At 35.7% G+C, this 19,812-nt stretch overlaps 1 protein-coding gene across 2 annotated transcripts in view; it reads left to right on the top strand.

Moving 5' to 3' along the window:
• LOC118197274 (uncharacterized) overlaps nt 1-19,812 on the top strand; it is a 212,984-nt gene that overhangs the window by 150,085 nt on the left and 43,087 nt on the right. For both annotated transcript variants that reach the window (XM_085806615.1, XM_085806614.1), the window contains 2 exons: nt 703-15,759; nt 16,387-16,848. In XM_085806615.1, the coding sequence (XP_085662741.1) occupies nt 703-15,759; nt 16,387-16,848 (15,519 nt within the window). The remainder of the gene's footprint in view (nt 1-702; nt 15,760-16,386; nt 16,849-19,812) is intronic.

Raw genomic sequence — 19,812 nt, 5'->3', positions numbered from 1 at the left:
TTCCTTAACATGAGAAACAGGTAGATGAGAAAGCTTTTATATGGAAACAACAGTATTTAAAGTAACACTATCTAAAACTGGGGAATGCTTTGCGCTGATGAGATAAATCTTCATAGTGTTTTATCTCTGCTAGCATATTGTAGCCAATCAAAAGGATGTCATTATGTACATAAGGCAACTCCTAATGCCTTTTGTAGCAATATATTTTATGCCAGACAGAAATTAAAAATGTTTTGCTTTCTGGTGGCGAAGAAAGATTGTACACTAAATTATTTAGCCCAGACAGAATTTTTTAAACCTTATGCTAGAAAAAAAATTATTGCACAAATATAGATGAATCTGGGCAAAAGAAACGCGTTAGAGGACATAATGAAGAAGACATGAGAAAACATGAATACACAAGACCATCAGCAGACATAAAATTCATAGGGGCAGTTAAATGCTACATTACGAAACAATATTTTTCTCTGTTCGCGCTTAAGGCTTGACATACGTAGCTCACCTCTGCGACTGAAAACACTGGCTTAAAAATGCTTTTGACTAATATACGCTTTATAGCTGATTTGCTCCCCTGCCAAAGCAGCCCACTTCCAACGCTTACTTGAAGCCTGAAAGACATAAATGCTTTTGCAAATGACATCAACAAATTCCTTTAGTATATTTCCCAATTTTTACACATTGTTTTCGCATTGTTGAGCGCAGATGCATCAGGACTGGAATCTGCATCTTCAAGAGGAGTGGATGGAACTACAATTGAAGGAACTGGGATTTATTTGCAACCTTCTATACCAGAAGACTTGTCCAATAACTTCCAGTATAGCTATACAAAATTTCTCAGTGACAGACAAAGCCAGTCTGGGTATTCTTCTGCAAGTGCTCCAAATTTTGATGAAGTATCTTTAGATCTACCTTCAAAGAAGACGCCTGTTATGTTGGCCAGAATACCTTTGAAAATTAGCACCGAAACTGAATTGTATGGTTCTTTGAATTCTGGAAAAATTTATCAAACAGCTGTCAACGAACCCATTTCAGTAGTTCCATCAGCAGAATTCACAGTTATAAAATTTGATGATGAATCAATTGACAAGAAAACTCATGCAAAATCAACGCATGAGGCTTTAAAGAAAATGCAAACTGTAAAATCTGATCAAAGAAAATTGGGTGAGTTGGTACAAAAAATAGCTGCCCTATTTCAAAATGAAACTGTGTCTAAAAATTTTCAGAAGTATCCCAAAGAAGAGCAACTCAGGTCAGAAAACGCTCATTTTATTGGTAAATTTAAACCGCGAAAGTTATTGGAAGTATCTAACTATGAAATATATGGATATGATAAACGAATTTTTAAAAGAGAAGTGGAAGATTCTGACGTTCATGTAAGTCACATTCCTCTAGTTCTCACTCCAACAGTTCCTTACATGCCTCAGAGTAGTATTCACACAACAGGTGTCATTATGTCTACAACTGGAACTGACATCTTTAATGGTAGAACAACTGAATGGACAACTATAATTGAAGGAACTTACATTAATGGAACTTATGCTCATGTAGTACAAAGTACTTCACATATATTTTACACCGTAGATAAACCAACAATGACTCCAGAAAGTTCAATACCTCATATGAAAATAACATCGGAAATAATTACACCTAAACTGTTTACTCAGAAAACACCAAGGGTGCCATTTGCTATAATGTCATCGGAATCGGTTGTGGAAGCAACTGGAACATTAGTTTCAAATGTTGTAACTACCTCTTTACAAAATACTAAAGAAGAAAGTATTGCTAAATTAGATGCTTTGATAAATATTCTGTCAAGTTCTTCATCTTTGAATGAGAAACCAATTGATCCAACTCTAGCATTTGTAACAGATTTCGATATTACAACTATTAAGCACAGCGATGAATCTTCGAAAGAAAAGCTTGGCTTTGATACCACGATAAAGGAAGAAATATCTAAAGTAAGCGTACAAAGCTTAGATTTGCCTACAATAACTTCAGAAGAGCCAACATTCATTAATACTTCCAGTACTGGCACCACAAAAAACATTCAAGATTCAGGTCAGACTAGAACTACTGAAAGCATTACGTTAGATACTGATGATGAAGAAGGAATTGATCCTACCGAAAGTGATTTACTTCTTTTAAACATTATAGGACGAATGGCAGGTGTTCAAACGTCTGATCCTAAAGATGAAGAAAGTAAGACTTTATCTAACGAAACAACTTCTAACAGCACAGTGGACTTTCTTAGAGAAGGAATGCATCTCATGCCTACTTTCAGCACCGATCTTTTTTCTAAAAATCTGACAGACCAAATTAGAAGCACAAAAATAATGAAAGATGTATCATCGGGATTAGAAACTATTCAACTAAATACAACATCTATCCACATTACAGCTTCAAGCAATAATTTAAAAAATTCAATGGAAAAAGGGAGCACATTAGCAGATGAAGTAGGATTCATCTCGAAACTGGAAACAAGTCTAAAAATTCCTGATGTAAGTGATTTGATTTCCTTGATTCACGAAGCTGTTGCTTCTACGTCAGCGAAGGAAATTTCTACTAATTCTGAAACAATGAGTGTAGACAACGCAATAAAAGAAACTGACTTATCTACATTTGCTACTGAAAATAAAACACAGGATGTATTTGGAGATCTTAATAAATCCACTCTTATTGAAACTAATATGGAAGGCAAGTCAACAAATGTATTAGAAGATGCAAATAATGGCCAAATTACCTCTACGTCAATTCCAAATTCACAGGTAGAATCCGTTACCTTGGCTACTGCTACTAATTCTAAAACTGACATTGAAGAAGTAACAGCGCACTTAGATGTTTTGAGTACTCTTGGTTTGTCTAATTCTCCAATCGAACTAGGAATAGAAGCTGGAGATATGCTAAAATATAATTCTGAAATAAAAGAAACAAATTTTGTTACTTCCATCCCAAGCGAGAGCACTCCAAATATAGAACCTACCAACACGATTATATCTTCTACATCTTTAAAAGAAGAAACTTCAACTGTAATTTCCTCTTCAGCTGAGGTAAGAAATGATGATTCTAGTTCATATGAAATGAATTTATCAGATGTTACAGTGCTCTTGCTTCCAAGTATGAACACTGAAAAACTTAAATCTCTTATAAAAGCGTCTGAAGGGCCGCATACTGAGCCATCTCCAGAACTTGAAACGTCTAAAATTGAAAATATAATGTCTTCTTTACGTATTGAGACTAGCATTGCAGATTCCGAAATCAGAAGTGTTTCTTCCGAGGGAGAAATAACTTCGCAAAGGTCCAAACGAGCTGTTCCTGAATCCGTGACTGTTTTAAGACCTGGTGGAAGAATTATATCAACTGACGCTCACATTTATTTGACACCTACAACTCATTATACAACTTACACTTACTTTACAACCATTCTTAAACCAGGAGGTGGTACGCAAATTCAAAGTAGTATTCATGTGGATAGTATCATTGTCGAACCAAACGAACGTTCTGTCTATGGGCACAATATCTATTCACAGCCTTGTTGTGATGGTGCTAGACATACCTCTATTGACGATGGTTATCAAACTAGATACTCAGGAAGATCTGTTATAGGTGATCATTATCATATTGAGACAGTGCCATATGATGCAGGAAGAGCAAGTGAAATAACTCATCGGACAACATTTACTTACTATACAACACGTTTCAGGGGCGGTACTTCTTTCGTAGAAACTCGAAAGGAAACTGAAACAAATGTAACGCCCATACCAACCGCGCGATACTCACCTTTCGAAATTGGTACTCATTATGATGGTAATTATGAAGGTACTCCACTGTACCATACAGAGGTACCATACAGTGGTGATCCAAGACCAAATGATATTACCCACAGAACAACATATACATATTATACAACAAGATTTCAAAATGGTGTACCTATCATAGAAACTCGAAAAGAAACTGTAACTCAAGCGACTCCCATACCAACTTATTATAGACCTGAATATCCATCACGTCAAGTACTGCGCGCTACAGTTCCAGTTTATTCGCAGCGTATTGATCCTAATTTATACAAGCCTGATAAAGTGACACATAGGACAACTTATACATACCATACAACTAGATTCAGAGACGGCACTCCAATAATCAATACTAGAGAAGAAACAGAGACAAATGTCACACCCATTCCTACTTATACGAGACCTGTTGCAACACAAAGACACACTGTGAGTAGAATTGTACCTACCAGAGTCGCAACACGCTATATTGATAGAACTGTGCCATATAATACTTATAATCGACCGGAATCTGATCCTTACATTACTCATCGAACGACTTATACCTATTACACAACGAGGCTGAGGGGAGGAACTTCTCATGTTGATACAAGATATGTTACGGAAACAAATATAACTCCTAATCCAACGGTTCCCTATGTTAGAGGCTCAACTGTTTATGCGCAACCAAATTACGATGACAGTTATTATGAAACCGAATGTCCAGTGTGTAGAGAATCTTATAGAGGTACGCCTACCAGACGGTACCCCAGCGACAGAATAAGGGGTAGAACTGCCGTTACTACCAGTCGAAGATCGGATGGAATAGAACCAGCTGTGCGTCCATCAACAGCAACACATTTTTCTACATACACATATGCAACAACGGAATTAGCTCGAGGAGGTACACCAGTCGTTAGAACAAGGGAACACACAGTTACAGACGTGTATTCAGATGTAGTTCTGCCAACTTTGAAATTTGGAGATAGAATTCGATCCAAAAGAACCTTAAACCCTGAAAAAAATTATCCTCTAAACACTCAAAATCTAGGAACTAATATTAGGTATATGTTTAGTGCAACTCACAATTATCCTGATGGAAGGCAAGGGAGGAGGATTCCTTTAAGAAGAGAAAATGATCAGTACTTAAATAAATTGAACACTCATAGGGGTGGCGATGATACAAGCATTGAAAACTTGCATATTAACAGGAATCGAAATCCGAACATTGATGCTTACGATGGTGAAATAAAACCCACTAGCATTACGTATTATTCCACTTATACTTATTTCACAACTGAACTAGGTGATGGGACTCCTGTAATTAGAAGCCGAGAACATACAGTAACCGAAATTCTTACAGATGTAATTGTACCTACAGTGTCTGCAGTTAGGATGCCACATAATATTCGAAATACCAGATTACCAGCATTTAATCCAAAAAATAGGCGAGCTCGAGATCTTTCTTTTGCTCCTTATGGAGAAGTTAAACCTCGGAGAAAGCTTTTAAGTTTGTCAAAAGAGATTTCTGAGAGTGATCTGGCAATGAGTTTTGTACATACCGAACCTATACCATCAATAAATACATTTCAAATTTCGACCCTTGAACTTTCATCTTTCGATAAGCAGCCAGTTTTTGCATCAAATGAAGTAATGAAAAGCATAACAGTAACATCTCCTACTGAATTAGGTTCAAAGAATTCCGACTCATTAGAAGATGACTTGAAACCATCTGTAGCAGAAATAAAGCACAACATTGCTCCCTCTACTGTAATTAAAAATTATACGTTTACTCTCTATTGGGAAAGATCTAAACCGGATGGGAGTTCTGCTGTAGAATCAACTACACATATTGTTGCAGATACCATTACATTGGATAACGTATTAACAGTAAACAAATCTGAATCTTTATATGATACTATTAATCCAGCATTTTCTCATAAATTTAATGCAGATGTGAAAGACGCTATTACTCCATCTACCGTGACTGAATATCACACATATACTTACTTTACTAGCGATATACTTAAACCGGATAGAAGCTATGCTGTAGCAAGTATTGTAACACTTTCACAAGTTAAAACATTAGATATTGCATCAACAAGAAGGAGTTCTGAATCTTTCTATAATCCTATTAATACAACTATACCACATAAGATTGTTGAAGAAATGAACCATACTATTTCTCCAACTCCCGTAGCTGAACATATACCATTTACTTCGATTACGATGAAACTTGAATCAGATGGAAATTCTGATGCAGAAACCAATATTGAAAGAAATTCACCTACTATGTTACCAGATATTGCGTTAACACAAAATGATTCTGAATCGTTATATAATCCTATTAATGCAAATCTTTCACATGAAGCTGTTACGGATGATAAGAATAATGCCTTTGACCTAAAAAGTAGTACAGAAATTTCTCATGGAGTATCTAATTTTGAAACTACATTAAATAATACTCTGGAAATAAATGCTGAAAATATGAGGAAGCCAGATTTTCCTTCAACAAAATTGGGTGCTCTTTTAAGTAATTTAACGGTGGTACTGACTAATGAAAGTCTGTCTCTAAATAACACACCCGATAACATATTATCAACTCGTAATACAAGAGCAGATAACTCTTCTACTTTTTTGCCAGATAAAGGAAATTTTACTGTATCTACGACTAATAGTATTGCTACATCTACTTTCAAGGATTTATTCAGTTCGACTATAACGCCAGAGACTATTAAGGAAAGTGGTTTTAATACTTCTGTAACAACAAATATAACGAAATTAAAAAGCGAAAATTCAGATTCAAAGAATTTCCACTCGCTCGAAGATTACCTGGAACCATCTGCTGCAGAAATAAAAGAAAATATTGCTCCCTCTACAGTATCTGACCATATTACAGCTACTATGTTTCATTACAAATATAAATCAGATGGAGGCTATGACATAGAATCCCGTATTGTAACATTTAGAGATACTGTATCAACAAGAATAAGTTCGGAATCTTCAAATGATCGAATTAATGCAACTATTACACATGAGGTGGATGCAAAAATAAGACACACTATTGCTCCAACCCCTGTCTCTAAATATTCACCATTAACTTCGACATCATTTGGAATGAAACTTAAACCAGATGGAAATTCTGAAGCAGAAACTAATATTAATGGGGATCTAGTGAGATTTAAAAACAGTGTCAAGAATCAAAGTGATACTGGAAATACACATACTACTAGTAAAATTTCTCCAGCAGTTGAAACTTCGGTTACGTTAAAAAAGAATGCGAAGGAAATTAATGTCGGTAATATTTTTTCACCTTCAGTAGGAACAACAGAAATAAATATTAGCCCAACATTTACTTCAAATAATCCTACATCTCCTACTTTAGTTTATACTACGACTTCTAGGAAAGATCTTGATACTTTACACAGCGTCAGCTCATTAGTGGAGAGCACATTTAGCATGGACAGCGAAAATGCCCACTTCACCAAACCAAGTTTCAATATATTAACATCTGAAGCATTAACTATTTTCAGCACTCAAGAGACTCCTTTATTAGACCGTTTTCCAGTATCGAATTCACCTGAAATTTCGATGAGCACTAGCAGTATGTCAGATTCTTTTACCTTGGATGTATTCGCAAGTGAAGATTTAGTAGCTGAAGGTGCTGAGCATAGACCTGCTGTCATGGCTACTCCTGCTACGCATTACACGACGTTTACATATTTTACGACAAATTTAAATCCCGGTGGGCAAAGAATTATTGAAACTCGTACCAAGGTGACTGCTTCAACATATTACAAAGAAATTCCAACGTATGAGAAGAAAACTCAGCCTAGTGATTATTACAATAGAAGAACACATGTCAATTCTTACCCTTCCAGACGAAATTTTAAATGCTGCGATGGAGATAATTTTAGAGCCACTAGAAGACAGGATCTTTTACCGGATGGTGCAATATTTAGATTTCAATCTGTATATCCAGAAGCACATGTAAATAAAGGTTATAGACCTTCATTTGATACAAGACCACGAGGACCTTTTACACATGGAAGTACTAAACGTGAATGTCCGACATGTTTGACTGGTTCACCAAGCAAAAGGTTGCATGAAAGCCATTACGGTAGTGAAAAGAAAATCCATGTTTATAATAATCAGCCAAGACCTGGTTCTTATTTAACAAGTATTCCTGTTCGAAGAATGTCTACTCACATGCGGAGGATTCCTGTCAGGTCTCATAATACCATCCCATATGAAACCTCAGATATCAAACCAACTCGAGTAACGTTTTATTCCACATATACATATTTTACAACAGAATTGCTTAATGGTTCTCCTACTATTCGGAGTAGGGAGCATACAGTTACAGAGATTTTGACAGATGTAATTGTACCTACGGTAGCGTCAGTTTCTCATGTAAGTCAAAGTCGTGCGCTTTATCGTAGAAATAAAAGGCATAATATTGAAAATGAATTAAATTCTAATCCTGATTTGCATAAAGTTCCCAAACCGTTGTTATTTCAGAGACGTCTTTTGAGTTTAGTTGAAGAAGAGCAACCAGAGGATGAAACTATAAATCAAAACTCGCATGACAATGTACCAGATCATGACTTGATGCCAGATGAAGCGGAAGCCATATATCAAACAATTCAACCCACACCACATACCTTTTACACTACATACACTTATTACAAAACCATCCTAAAACCTGGAAACAAACGGGAAATTCAAACCAGTACAAAGATATCATCTTCTGTGCTTTATCCTAACGTTAGGCCTACTGCCAGATACCAGGAAAACGGTAACAAAGCAACGCAATTGCCATACTATTATGAAAAGCCTGAAATCAGAAATAATTTAAACAGAAACAAGAACTGCCAGTCCTGCCAAAAATTCTCCTCAGCTTCTCGTTTTCAAAAGCCGTATTACCTGACGCCATCTAGACCTGAGTTGAAAAAAAAATTTAGATCTGTTGTTAATAATGATTATCAGCAGAGGAACCATAACATTCGAAAAAATATTGATTATGAAATTAAACCTTCTGTTGTGACATACTATTCAACATATACATACTTTACCACAGAGCTTTCAGATGGTTCGGTAATTACTAAAAGTCGAGAACATACAGTTACAGAAATTTTAAGCGATGTAATAGTTCCAACAGTTGCATCAATAGCATCGAGACGTTCGGCTAGTATCACACCTATACCTACTATAGCTCAAACCTTTAACACACTTCCTGTTTATTTTCCGAATCGGAGACTGTTAGCAGTGGATGAAATTCAACCACATATCAGCGTCAGCGAAATGGTTTCGAAAGAAGCAGATCTACCGTCAACATTGAATGGTTACGAGAAGAAGCATGAAGCTTTAAATGAAGATATATCACATGAAAATAGTTTAGTCAGTTCCTTTCATGTCCCAGACACTTTTCGGACCGAAAGTCATTCAACTGATGCATCGAAAATTCTCGATGATGATTTTTTAAATAACGCCCAATTTAGCAAGGCGTATGCCGCATATTTAGAATTCTTAAAATCTTCAGGAACTGAAATCCCAGAAGCCGAAAAAGAAACTAAGAAAGAAAATGATAATTTAAATTTTATTCTTCCGACGCAATCATCCAAAATTTCCAAAATTAGCAATGATATAATATCGGTAACAGATGAGATTAAAAATGTTACAGCGACAGATTCACGAACAAAGAATATGCTGTCTGTTTTAACATCAACTGTTAAACGAAATGGTCGACTGACAAAATATACCACAACAATATTTGGAACATACATAAATGGCGTTTATGCCCAGAGAGCAAAGTCAAGATCTGAAATCGTGCCAATTACAGAAATGGATATGACAATGCCTGAAACAACGCTTATGTTCAGTCCTTCTAGACTTCCTGGCCTTATACGAAGTATAGTTTCACGTAAAATTCGCGGACCCGTTGCAGTTCATCTCACTACTGAAATACATGGTACATTTGTTGGTGGAGCATATGCTCAAACGGCGAGAGTTTTTACTAGTTCTCAACCCCTTTCATCCACAAAAGAACCATTTCGAATTAGGTTACCTAGTCTTACCACAACGTCTACCTCTGGTACAAGACGGACGGGGCTTTTATCTACCAGGGTATTAAGAAGTAAAATTGACGGATCTAAAACATTATTATTTGTTTCTGAAATTTATGGTACGCATATAGGAGGGGCGTATGCTCATTTGGGCACTTATACAACAAGAACTATTACAAATACTTTACCAACTAGTAGCATAAACCCACTAGAGCTTGAGCAAACGTCAAGCATATTACCTACGTTTCATGTGGAAGACTTGACAACGGGCCTTGTAACAGCTTCAGTTAGCGAAAAGGTGATTAACGATACAACTACGCGTTATCATTATGCGGTTTATGGTACATACCTGGATGGTACTTATGCTCATGTCCCCAGTATATCGACAGAAATGTTTCCTCCTCTTTCTCTCATACCTTCAAAAATTCCAACTAAAATAATGGAACCAAAAGTACCTATTACTGACAATTATATATCTAGTACAGTTGTTTCCCAGGCGAAGTCTGTTGCAAAAAGCCCTAAAATTGGATTGATTCAGGCTTCAACTAGAGTTCATGTTAATAACGGGACAACGACGAGACACATATTTGAAGTACATGGAACATATCTTGATGGAACATACGCACATGTTCCAAGCGTGTCTATAGAAAAGATTGCGCCTACAAAAAGTACGGGTAAAGAGGATGGAGACTTATTTACTTCTCTTGTACATATGAGTGAAGAAATGAAAAGTGGTTATGAGGTTTTGACAATATTTTCACCTGTGATTAGCGAAACAGGCCCATTGAGTAGAATGGCAGAAGGAAAAGATTTAACAATATTTTTTGAGGAAAAGGATGTGCCAACTTCCAAAATAGCAAGCAAATATTTTAATAGTTTAGAAGATAGCAAGATTTTTAATATTACAACAGATTCCTCGGTAGAAAAGGATACCGAATCTACTTCAGCCTCTAGAGCCCCACATCCTTCCTTTGCTCCAGTATTGTTGCCTGAAGCTTTAAGAGTTTCATTTGCTCACGAAATTCGAAATGAAAGAGTGAAAAGAGATGATCCATTTTCACCGTATCTTCGAAGTTCATTCACTGAAAGTGTTCGAAATTTGAAAGAACCTTATGGGAATTCATTGACAGTAACAACACCATTGCCGGTATCGATTTTTTCTGGATTTTCTCCAGACTTGATTATAAACGCAAGCAAAACATGTTCCATCACTAAAACGGATAAAGTCAATAAAAGGCTAACACAGAACAGCATAAAATCTACTATTAAAATGTCTTCTAAATTGAGAATGACAAAAAAACTGAATTTTCATTCAAAAGGTAAATTACCCTTGAAAAGATCTAAACGATCCCCTGCTGCTACCAGACCTTCATTTGGCAACAAGCGATTTGGTGGTGCTTCTAGTAGTAGTAGTGGTAGTACCCGAAAATTTGGTTCGAGTAACTCTTTCAAAAGAGAGCTGAATTCAGCAACAAGTAGATCATATCGAAGTAGTACTCACAGAGGGGCATCTATTTCTCCCTCAAAATCAACTACAAGAAGTTATCAATCACCTACAAGCAGTTTAACTTTTCTTTTGAGAAATCAAAGGCCAAAACCAAACCTTTTAAAAACAAGAGATAGTACTTCCGCAGTTAAACCTACATCTTCGAGTAGCTATATTCTTTTATCATCTAGTAGATCAAGAAGATTTGGGAAGAAGACGTCTGAAGACACGCAAAAAATTGACGAAGATTTTGAAGCTAGTGAGGCTGTTGCTGAATCAGTAACTGAGCAAAATATTAAAACAACCGAAACTTTATTGTCACGTTTACGCCGACCATCAAAGTTTCTTAAATTTAATTCTCGTGTAACCACACCTACAGGAAGACAAACAAAAGTACATTCAACTACAGCTAAACCATCGTCTAGGAGACCAAGAATTGCTATTAAAAGTACTAGCACGTCAGTTCGAAATCGAAAAAGCAGTCGTCGTAATTTCGAAGATGTACAACCAACTCCGACTCTGGATACCACTTCTACGAAAAAACGTTTCACATTAACAACGACGTTTTCTTTAAGCGTGAAACCAACAATTGGATTAATGACTTCTGTTGATGATCCAGAAGATTATAATAATCTACAGGAAGATACTAGAGTTACTAAACGCAAAAATAAGAACCGGGGATCAGTTTCGAACTCTCGCAACCGCCAACGAAATGCTTATACACCAACATTTGATAGTGAAGATAATGAAGTTAGGCCTGAAAAACCGAAGGCTTTACCTTTACCAGTATTTGGCCGAACACGAGGTTTGAAAAGGCCTCCGAAATTTGACCCAAGAACTATAAAAGCCAGCAGCACAACATCTTCAGCTACTGTAACTTATGTTGATGGGATAACCACCTCAGAGTTAGAAGATGATGATTCCATGTTTACAAGCTATCATACTGGTCCCGTTACTGTAACTGATGTATTCACTACAACTAAAACTTTACCAGTCCATCTTGGTTTGCGCACATCTTTTGCGACTATTACAACTACAGCCTATACAACAAGTGTTATTAAACCTGAGGATCTAACAACAATTACTCTGGGAGGAGTCACGAAAACTCTATTGTCGGCCATTACTGGCCTTCCAGATTTTAATCTTCCTCTAGATAAACAGTTTACCGTTATTACGGAAGTTATTCTGACCACGACAGCAATAGAAAGCACATCTTTAGTCGCCATTAAAGTTGGATTTGGTACCCGAACTGACACTATTGTAAGTAAACAAATACTGACTACTTTAGCTACACAAACAAATACTATTCTTGAACAAAAATCTGCTGCTCCTGCAGTTCAACCTCATTATCCCTATTTTCCCAATCCTTTCGCCCCGCCTATGCCAATACAAAACACTGATTTCTCGTTATCACTGTCAGAAAACTCATTTGTTTCTACACAAACACTGACTTCCACTACTGTACTACCTTTGTTTTTCAACGGAAAGACAGTTTTTACTACACTAACGAGTACTTCAGTAAGCGAAACAACTTTAGTTAAAACAACGACAGTAAAAGTGCCCCAAATTCCATCTGCTCATCCTTTTGTATTCCCGCAACCGGTTTTTATATTACCATCCGTAACCACAGAATTAACTGTTCATTTTACCGCCCATAATGGAGAAGTTTTCTCTATTGTTACTCTTATAACGGTTCCTTTAGCTCTTAACGGTCACACCAGGTTTGCACGTAGCGTTCAAGAAATTGATGTCAGTCCAACAAATGCCATGGAAACTGTAGTAAATACTAGGATGTTAAACGATTACTCTGTAAATAACTTCCTAGAATTTGAATCTAAAGCTATTCCTGTAAATAATGATAAGAACAAATTTCAAAGTTTTGCGCTGCAGAGTAGTTTTAATGGGGATATTCTTTTAAATAATAAAGTGTCTACAGATACTTTAACTCCTACCCTTACGAAAGATAAAATTGAAGCTCAAATCAAAACAAAACTTTTGTCCAATACAATAACTCCGGATATTCACAATACATATACCAAGCATATGGCAGAAATAAATAATGATAAAAAATCAGAAATTTTAGAAATTAAGGAATTTAAAGTTCGTAAATTACTTCAGTTTGATGATACCATAGAAAATTCTGATATTTTGGGTAAAAGTGTTCCAGAAGACTCCGACAATAAGATGAGAATTGAAGGTGAAGCACCTTTAGCGGGTGATATTGTTAGCACTCAGAGCGATAAACGGCAACCAGTTTCTGAAGATATGTATATTGTTGATACATTCCATTTACTAGGTGCTGGTTATGATGATGATAGCTCAGGAAGACCAATACCAGCGGTAAGAGTGATACCTACTAGAAGAGCATATATTCGCAGGCTTAAACCAAGCGGGTTCCAAAATCTTCCATCTGAGGAAAATGATGATGGATTCTCTATTCGAAGAAATCCATCAAATTTTCCACTTAATAATGCCCCTAATTTTACTCCAGCAAGACCAGGCCACCTATTTGATGAAACCTTTGGGTCGGAAAGAAATAATGCTAGGTTGTCTAACAGACCACCATCTTCCCAAGATTTTCCCTTTAATGGATTTGGGCCAATAAGAAACCAGCAGTTCTATGCACCAAACAGACCAAATGTTTCCCCTGATGTACTTCCAGAAGCCTATGGATCATTTCGAAGACCATCGAATTTTGGTGTGAATAGACCGAATCGACCAGAAGAACTGAATGCAGATAGCCTTAGACCTGCAAGAAATCCACAAAACTTTCCCTTAATTAGATCTAATTTACCACAGACAGATGGATATGATGCTATTCGAAATTTGCCCAATTACTCACCTACAAGGCAAAATAACCCCACCCGCTTAAAAGATGAAACGGTTGTAAGCCCTAATAAACCGCTAGAAGAAGTGTCACGAAATCAAATCAACAGACCTCTTTCCCTAGCAACAAATGCTCCAAGACGAGTAATAAGACTTCGTCGACCAGGAAATCCGCAACAAATAAGGCCACAGTCCTCAAAAGAACTTCTGGATAGAAAACCTATCATCAACGCTTTGCCTGATCATGATGATACACCTGTAAGAGCTCGAGGTCCAGTAGTTGTTAAAAACACAGCCACAGTACAGGATATTAGAAGCCCCAATGGAATAACAGTGAACGAAAATACTGATTTACAAAATAATTATGCCGATAACACCGAAGCCGTTCCTTTAACTTACTATACAACATTTACATATATGACTACATTTTTGAATGGTCCATCTACTGCATACTCAACTCGAGAGGCGGTAGTTTCAAATATTGCTACGGAGACTCTTAATCCCAGATTGATAGGCTTAATTAGATCAAGAGGCGGATTTACATCTCAAAATGGTATTCAGACTGCTGTACCACTTGGCTCCAGAGCACAGGGTGCAACAACTACAATAGTAAACTTAGCATCTCGTGTTCAGTTGTACAACAGTGATGTGTATTATGGCCGGCCTAATTCAAACAACCCTATGCCTCTGCGAGGAATAAATCCGTACGAAGTTGAAGTGAAGCCTACTGAAGCAACAATGAAGACCATACTTATCACTGAAATTGCGACTTTACCAAAGACATATTACACATTATTTACCTACTATTACACTTTACGAGATGGTGACAAAAATACGCATTCTCAGAGGTCAGAAATTGTATCTAATGTAGATACCCAAACCGAACCTTTCCTTATGCAGGATTTCTCCAATACTATTGACAACTCTGGTCTGATAACAATCAAACCTAGTAAAGAACTTGTCAATCTTGGTTTACGAACTGCTGGAGGAACAACTACCGAAGTAAATCTCGAACTTAAAACCCTTATTCACATTGATGGCTTGAGAAATGTAGTTATTGATAGGGGAACAATAACACCAACACTTGTTGAGGTACTGCCATCGGAGACAAATGCAATTTTAAATAATTATTTAGAACTGGATGACGCAGAGGTTCAAGATCAGCAAACATACCCTCAGACAGTACCAATACAGCCATCCTTTTCTTCTGAAGCAGATTCGTACTCAGGAATTTTAAGATCATCATCAAATAGAGGAGCCACTCCAGAAATACCTGAAAATAATAGAGTAATACGAACCCAATCTGTCCGAGGACCTCTACGTGTAGCAAGTACCACGTTGCAAAGACCAGGTACGTTGAGAAGTGGAGTGTTTGCTCCTAGGCCAGGTGTTCGTGTGCGTGTACGACCGGTGTCCAGCAGACTTTTGGGTAGCTCAGACTCTGAGGCACTGCAACCAGTTGTCAGTTCTCTTATGACGAGCTTTGATTCAACTCGCAGTCCTGTTGAGAGTAAACCTGTGGAAGATAACATCGAAGACGAGGACAAAGATGACACAGAAGATGATGAGAACGAGAACGAATCAGACGAAGATTCTTCTGCTGAAGAAAGTGAAAGTAAGTTGACACAGATTAATTACTTTTTCTATGACATCTAACAAAATCTGGTGTTAGTTATAAACATTTCAATTATATCTTTAAATTAATTTTTTCAACATTTTTTTAATATTTAACAATATTTTATACTAATTTTTTTAAGAATACTTTGTAAATGGATAGTTATTTTCTTGTTTTGCTAACTAAAAGTATACTTCTTATTTAACATATTCGATATATTTTTTAATTGATGTAGGTGATGTAGTTTTTTTGGAAACTATGTTAAGCGATTTTATTGCTGCAGTTTGTTATTAAAACAAAGAATATAACTTTTAAAAATTAATTTCATTTCTAAATTTAATTAAATTCTTTTTATTTAAAAATTATTTAAAATTTATAACGAAGTTTGTTTTTTAGCTTAATCTTGCATAAAAAAAAGGTAACATTTCAAGCTTTAAATGGAGCATTTTAAAGACGGAAGCTTCATAATTTTGCTTATTGACCATTATCCGAACTTTTATAATCAGAATCTTAAAGCCTTTCCGCATTTTGTTTGTTTCAGCATTGTTTTGGAAATACCATTGCTTTATTGTATTGAGACAGAAAAATGAATCTAAAAAAATACCCGTTTTTTTTCATCAATTTCAGCTAGCACAGTACCTGGCAGGAAAAGATTGAAAATAACCATTCGTCGTTCACCTGGAGTTTCAGCATCAAGCCCAAACTCGCGCTTTATTAGGCCTACCAGGACACGACCTCGTTTTTATGTTGTTACAAGGACAGCTTCGCCATCTGGATCTCCTCAGCGTCTACCAAAACGACCTGTGTCTGTTAAAGTAAGCAGAAGGCCTAGACCATCAGGTGAACCTCAGTACGAAACTTACACCACAATGACATCTGTTCCTGTAGTTTTTGGATTGAGTACAACATATCGAAATGCTCTGGTTACGTCATCTTCTCTTGTGACTTCAGATGAAGTACAACCCAGTAAAACAGTAATACTAACATATTTCACAACCACTACCTATACCGTTCCTTATACTGTGGATGGAAGAGTGACATATACAACTTTGGAAGAAACAAATTCCAGAATAGCTACTGAAACCTTAGGTGAGTTTTATAGTTTTCCAACCTTTTGTTAATCTTATGGTAAATTAATTATGTTTGTAAGGCTCTGGCCTGCGTAAATCTGACTTAAAGTCCCTTAAATTCCACCTAGACTGACAAGCGAGCGAGTAATCACTCCATCTGTGAAAGTATTGCAAAAATCTTAAGAATGTTTTAGATACGCTTTTCATTTAAAGCCCTAACTTAACAAAGTGTACAACTTGTATGCACAAATTAAATTCTGCCAGTTGCAATTACAAATTAAAATGGATTTACAAACAGAGACTACAATATAACTGGCCTAATTAAGGGTTCGCTTAAAATCTAAATGCGCGATCTAACTTCGACTAGCACAATGGCTAACGCCGGAATGCTAACTTAGCACACTAGAGAAAACACAAAGAGCAAGCGTTGCTACCAAAAGCTGTATATCTGAAACTTTTGAGAACTCCACCAGGTTCATTTGCATCTTGGTGATGGCTAAAAAAGCAGAAGTTATATTATAGATCTATATGATATTAAAACGGGTTAATTAATTTAGACTCTACAAATGTAGTAATTTAATTTTGTTCTAAATTGTATGAAGTCTTAAGTGATAATTCGATTGTAGTTTTCTAAATTAAACCGTGTATTAGGGTTTACACATTTTTCACTATAATACGAATTATAGTAAAACATAAAGAAGATAAGATTCGCATCCTCAAATCTCACGAATTTCGTGAAATATTCGAAAACTTGAAGCTATGCATTTTTTAATCATTCGGATATCTCAAATTCTTACCTAAGCATTATGAATTTTTTTGTTCACTCAAACTTTCTGAAGATGAGTTTTTAATTTTTTTTTAACTGTTTGGAACTTTGGAAAGATTGTAGAGTCATTAGGTTAATTGGAAGCAAGATAGATTGAAAAATTAGCAACGCCTTCGCCGGGAATCGAACCACGTACCGCCCAGCATGCAGACCACTACACCACGAAGGCACGCTAAAAAGGCAGGAAATACCTTATAAGATTAGTTTTAAAAGCGTCCAATAGGACCTTCAAATAAAAGGCATGATCTTTGCAGTTTCAGTCAATCTACTTCGTGGAAAGCCGGAATGCTAAACAGTTTAATTTTATGAACGAATCATGCGTTTATTTTAGTAATTGCGTAACACTTGAAATAATTCTTTCCCCTTTTGTACAATTGCTTTGATTTAAAAAGATTCTGAAAAAGGTAAAAGAATTTAATTATTACCCAAACATTTTTTATCAAATTATATTCAAAAAATGAACTCAAAATTCACTTAATTGTACACCGTGTCTTTCGGTCCCTATACATATATTAAAAAAATTTTGAAAACAAAAAAAGAAGTTTTAATCCCGTAGGAGAAAAACTAACCGAGATATTTTATTTTAAAATTTGCGATATTTACACATAAAGTGGATTAATTCGAAGTTGGTTTTCCCCTTTAAATGCCATTCGATAATGTCGTTTGCGACTTACTAGTGTCTTTATAATTTTATTACATTTGGTATGGAGAAAGAATTTACAGGGAAGTAATTTATAAGTTTTCAAAATGTAAAAATACGTCATTACTGTTCTTATGAAATTTTATTACTTTAGAGTCGTAATCTGGCAGTCGTAAAAAATTCATTAAAGTACAAATATTTTTGCATTTTTAATTAATGCAAATGATTTTAGAGCTGCTGAGTGCAAATAATGAAGCCTGCCAGTGCTTTCGAAAACACCAGAGATAAATAGAAGGGCTAGATTCATTTCTTTGTTCAACTCCTCGCCGACGCGAGCCTAATGGGGGGGGGACGTAACAGGCAATAATCTGACGTCACTGTGATGCCACCTGTCCTGATATTCCGCGTTTAAAACAGTAGTTTCATTGAGCTGCGAGACGATTTTCTAGAGGTTACATATCCCAAATTAATTTTAATAATATATATATATATATATCTGTTTTCTAATAATATATATATTTAAAATAATTTATATATATGTAATTTTAGTCAGTTTTTATTTTAAATTCTATATTGTAAAGTATCGTTTACGTAATATGGCTTTTTGCGCTGCAGTAACGTGCCGTAGCACTTACAGAAGTATAAAAGAATGAGATACTTTATTTCATGGGACCAAAGGATCCAAATGAGAGTTTGCTTTTGACGAAAGAATGGATACACAAATGTCAAAGAGAAGATTCTATTAATGTGAAGAGCGGGAAAATCTGCAGCGAACATTTTCTATGCAGTGTTTATGAAGATGATATGAAAAATCGCTTGTTTGGATAGCCACAAAAAGAAACTGTTGAAATGGAATGCTGCGCCGAAAGTAAATTATGATGACAATAATAAATCAAAATTGATGATGACAATAATAAATCAAATTTTAATGATTTTGAAATAAAACTCACAAATGAAAATGTAGATCATCCTGAATGTTTAAGGATAAACAAGAATGCATTGATAATTTGAAGAACAAAATAATATCCTTAGAAAATTGTATTAAATTGTATTAAAGTATTGAAAAATAGAGAAAAGAAAAATTTTAGAATGTTTGTTCAGCGACAAAGAAGGTGGACGACATCTAGACAGAAATTGGTATCAGAAATTGAAATCTCAAATAGCGAAATTTGGAGGGGGGGGGGAATACAAATCGGAGAATTTGGAAAAATGTCTAAAGCCTATTTTTATAAAGACGCAGATTAATGCATTACTGAAAAAGAAGAAAAAAATCAGGTGGACTAGTGAAAATATTTCACGTTGCATCGTCATAAGAGCTCTGTCATCTTAAAGCTATGATTTTTGGAAAGAAAAAAAAAATAAGAAAAAAATTGGAATATCTTTACCTAGTATTATCAAATTAAAGAAATGGTGTTTATTTTATTTTTTAGTGTTTTCTAAATTTTAGCGTAGTCCAAGAATTCAAAGTAATGTTCTTACTCTAAAGAAGGAAAGAGGCGAATATTTGTACTCTGTAG

The sequence above is a fragment of the Stegodyphus dumicola genome, chromosome 12 (genome assembly GCF_044657685.1).
Source record: "Stegodyphus dumicola isolate Sdum_Otavi_A_Nest chromosome 12, ASM4465768v1".
Classification (NCBI taxonomy): Eukaryota; Metazoa; Arthropoda; class Arachnida; order Araneae; family Eresidae; genus Stegodyphus; species Stegodyphus dumicola.
This window is presented reverse-complemented; position numbering and strand designations above follow the sequence as displayed.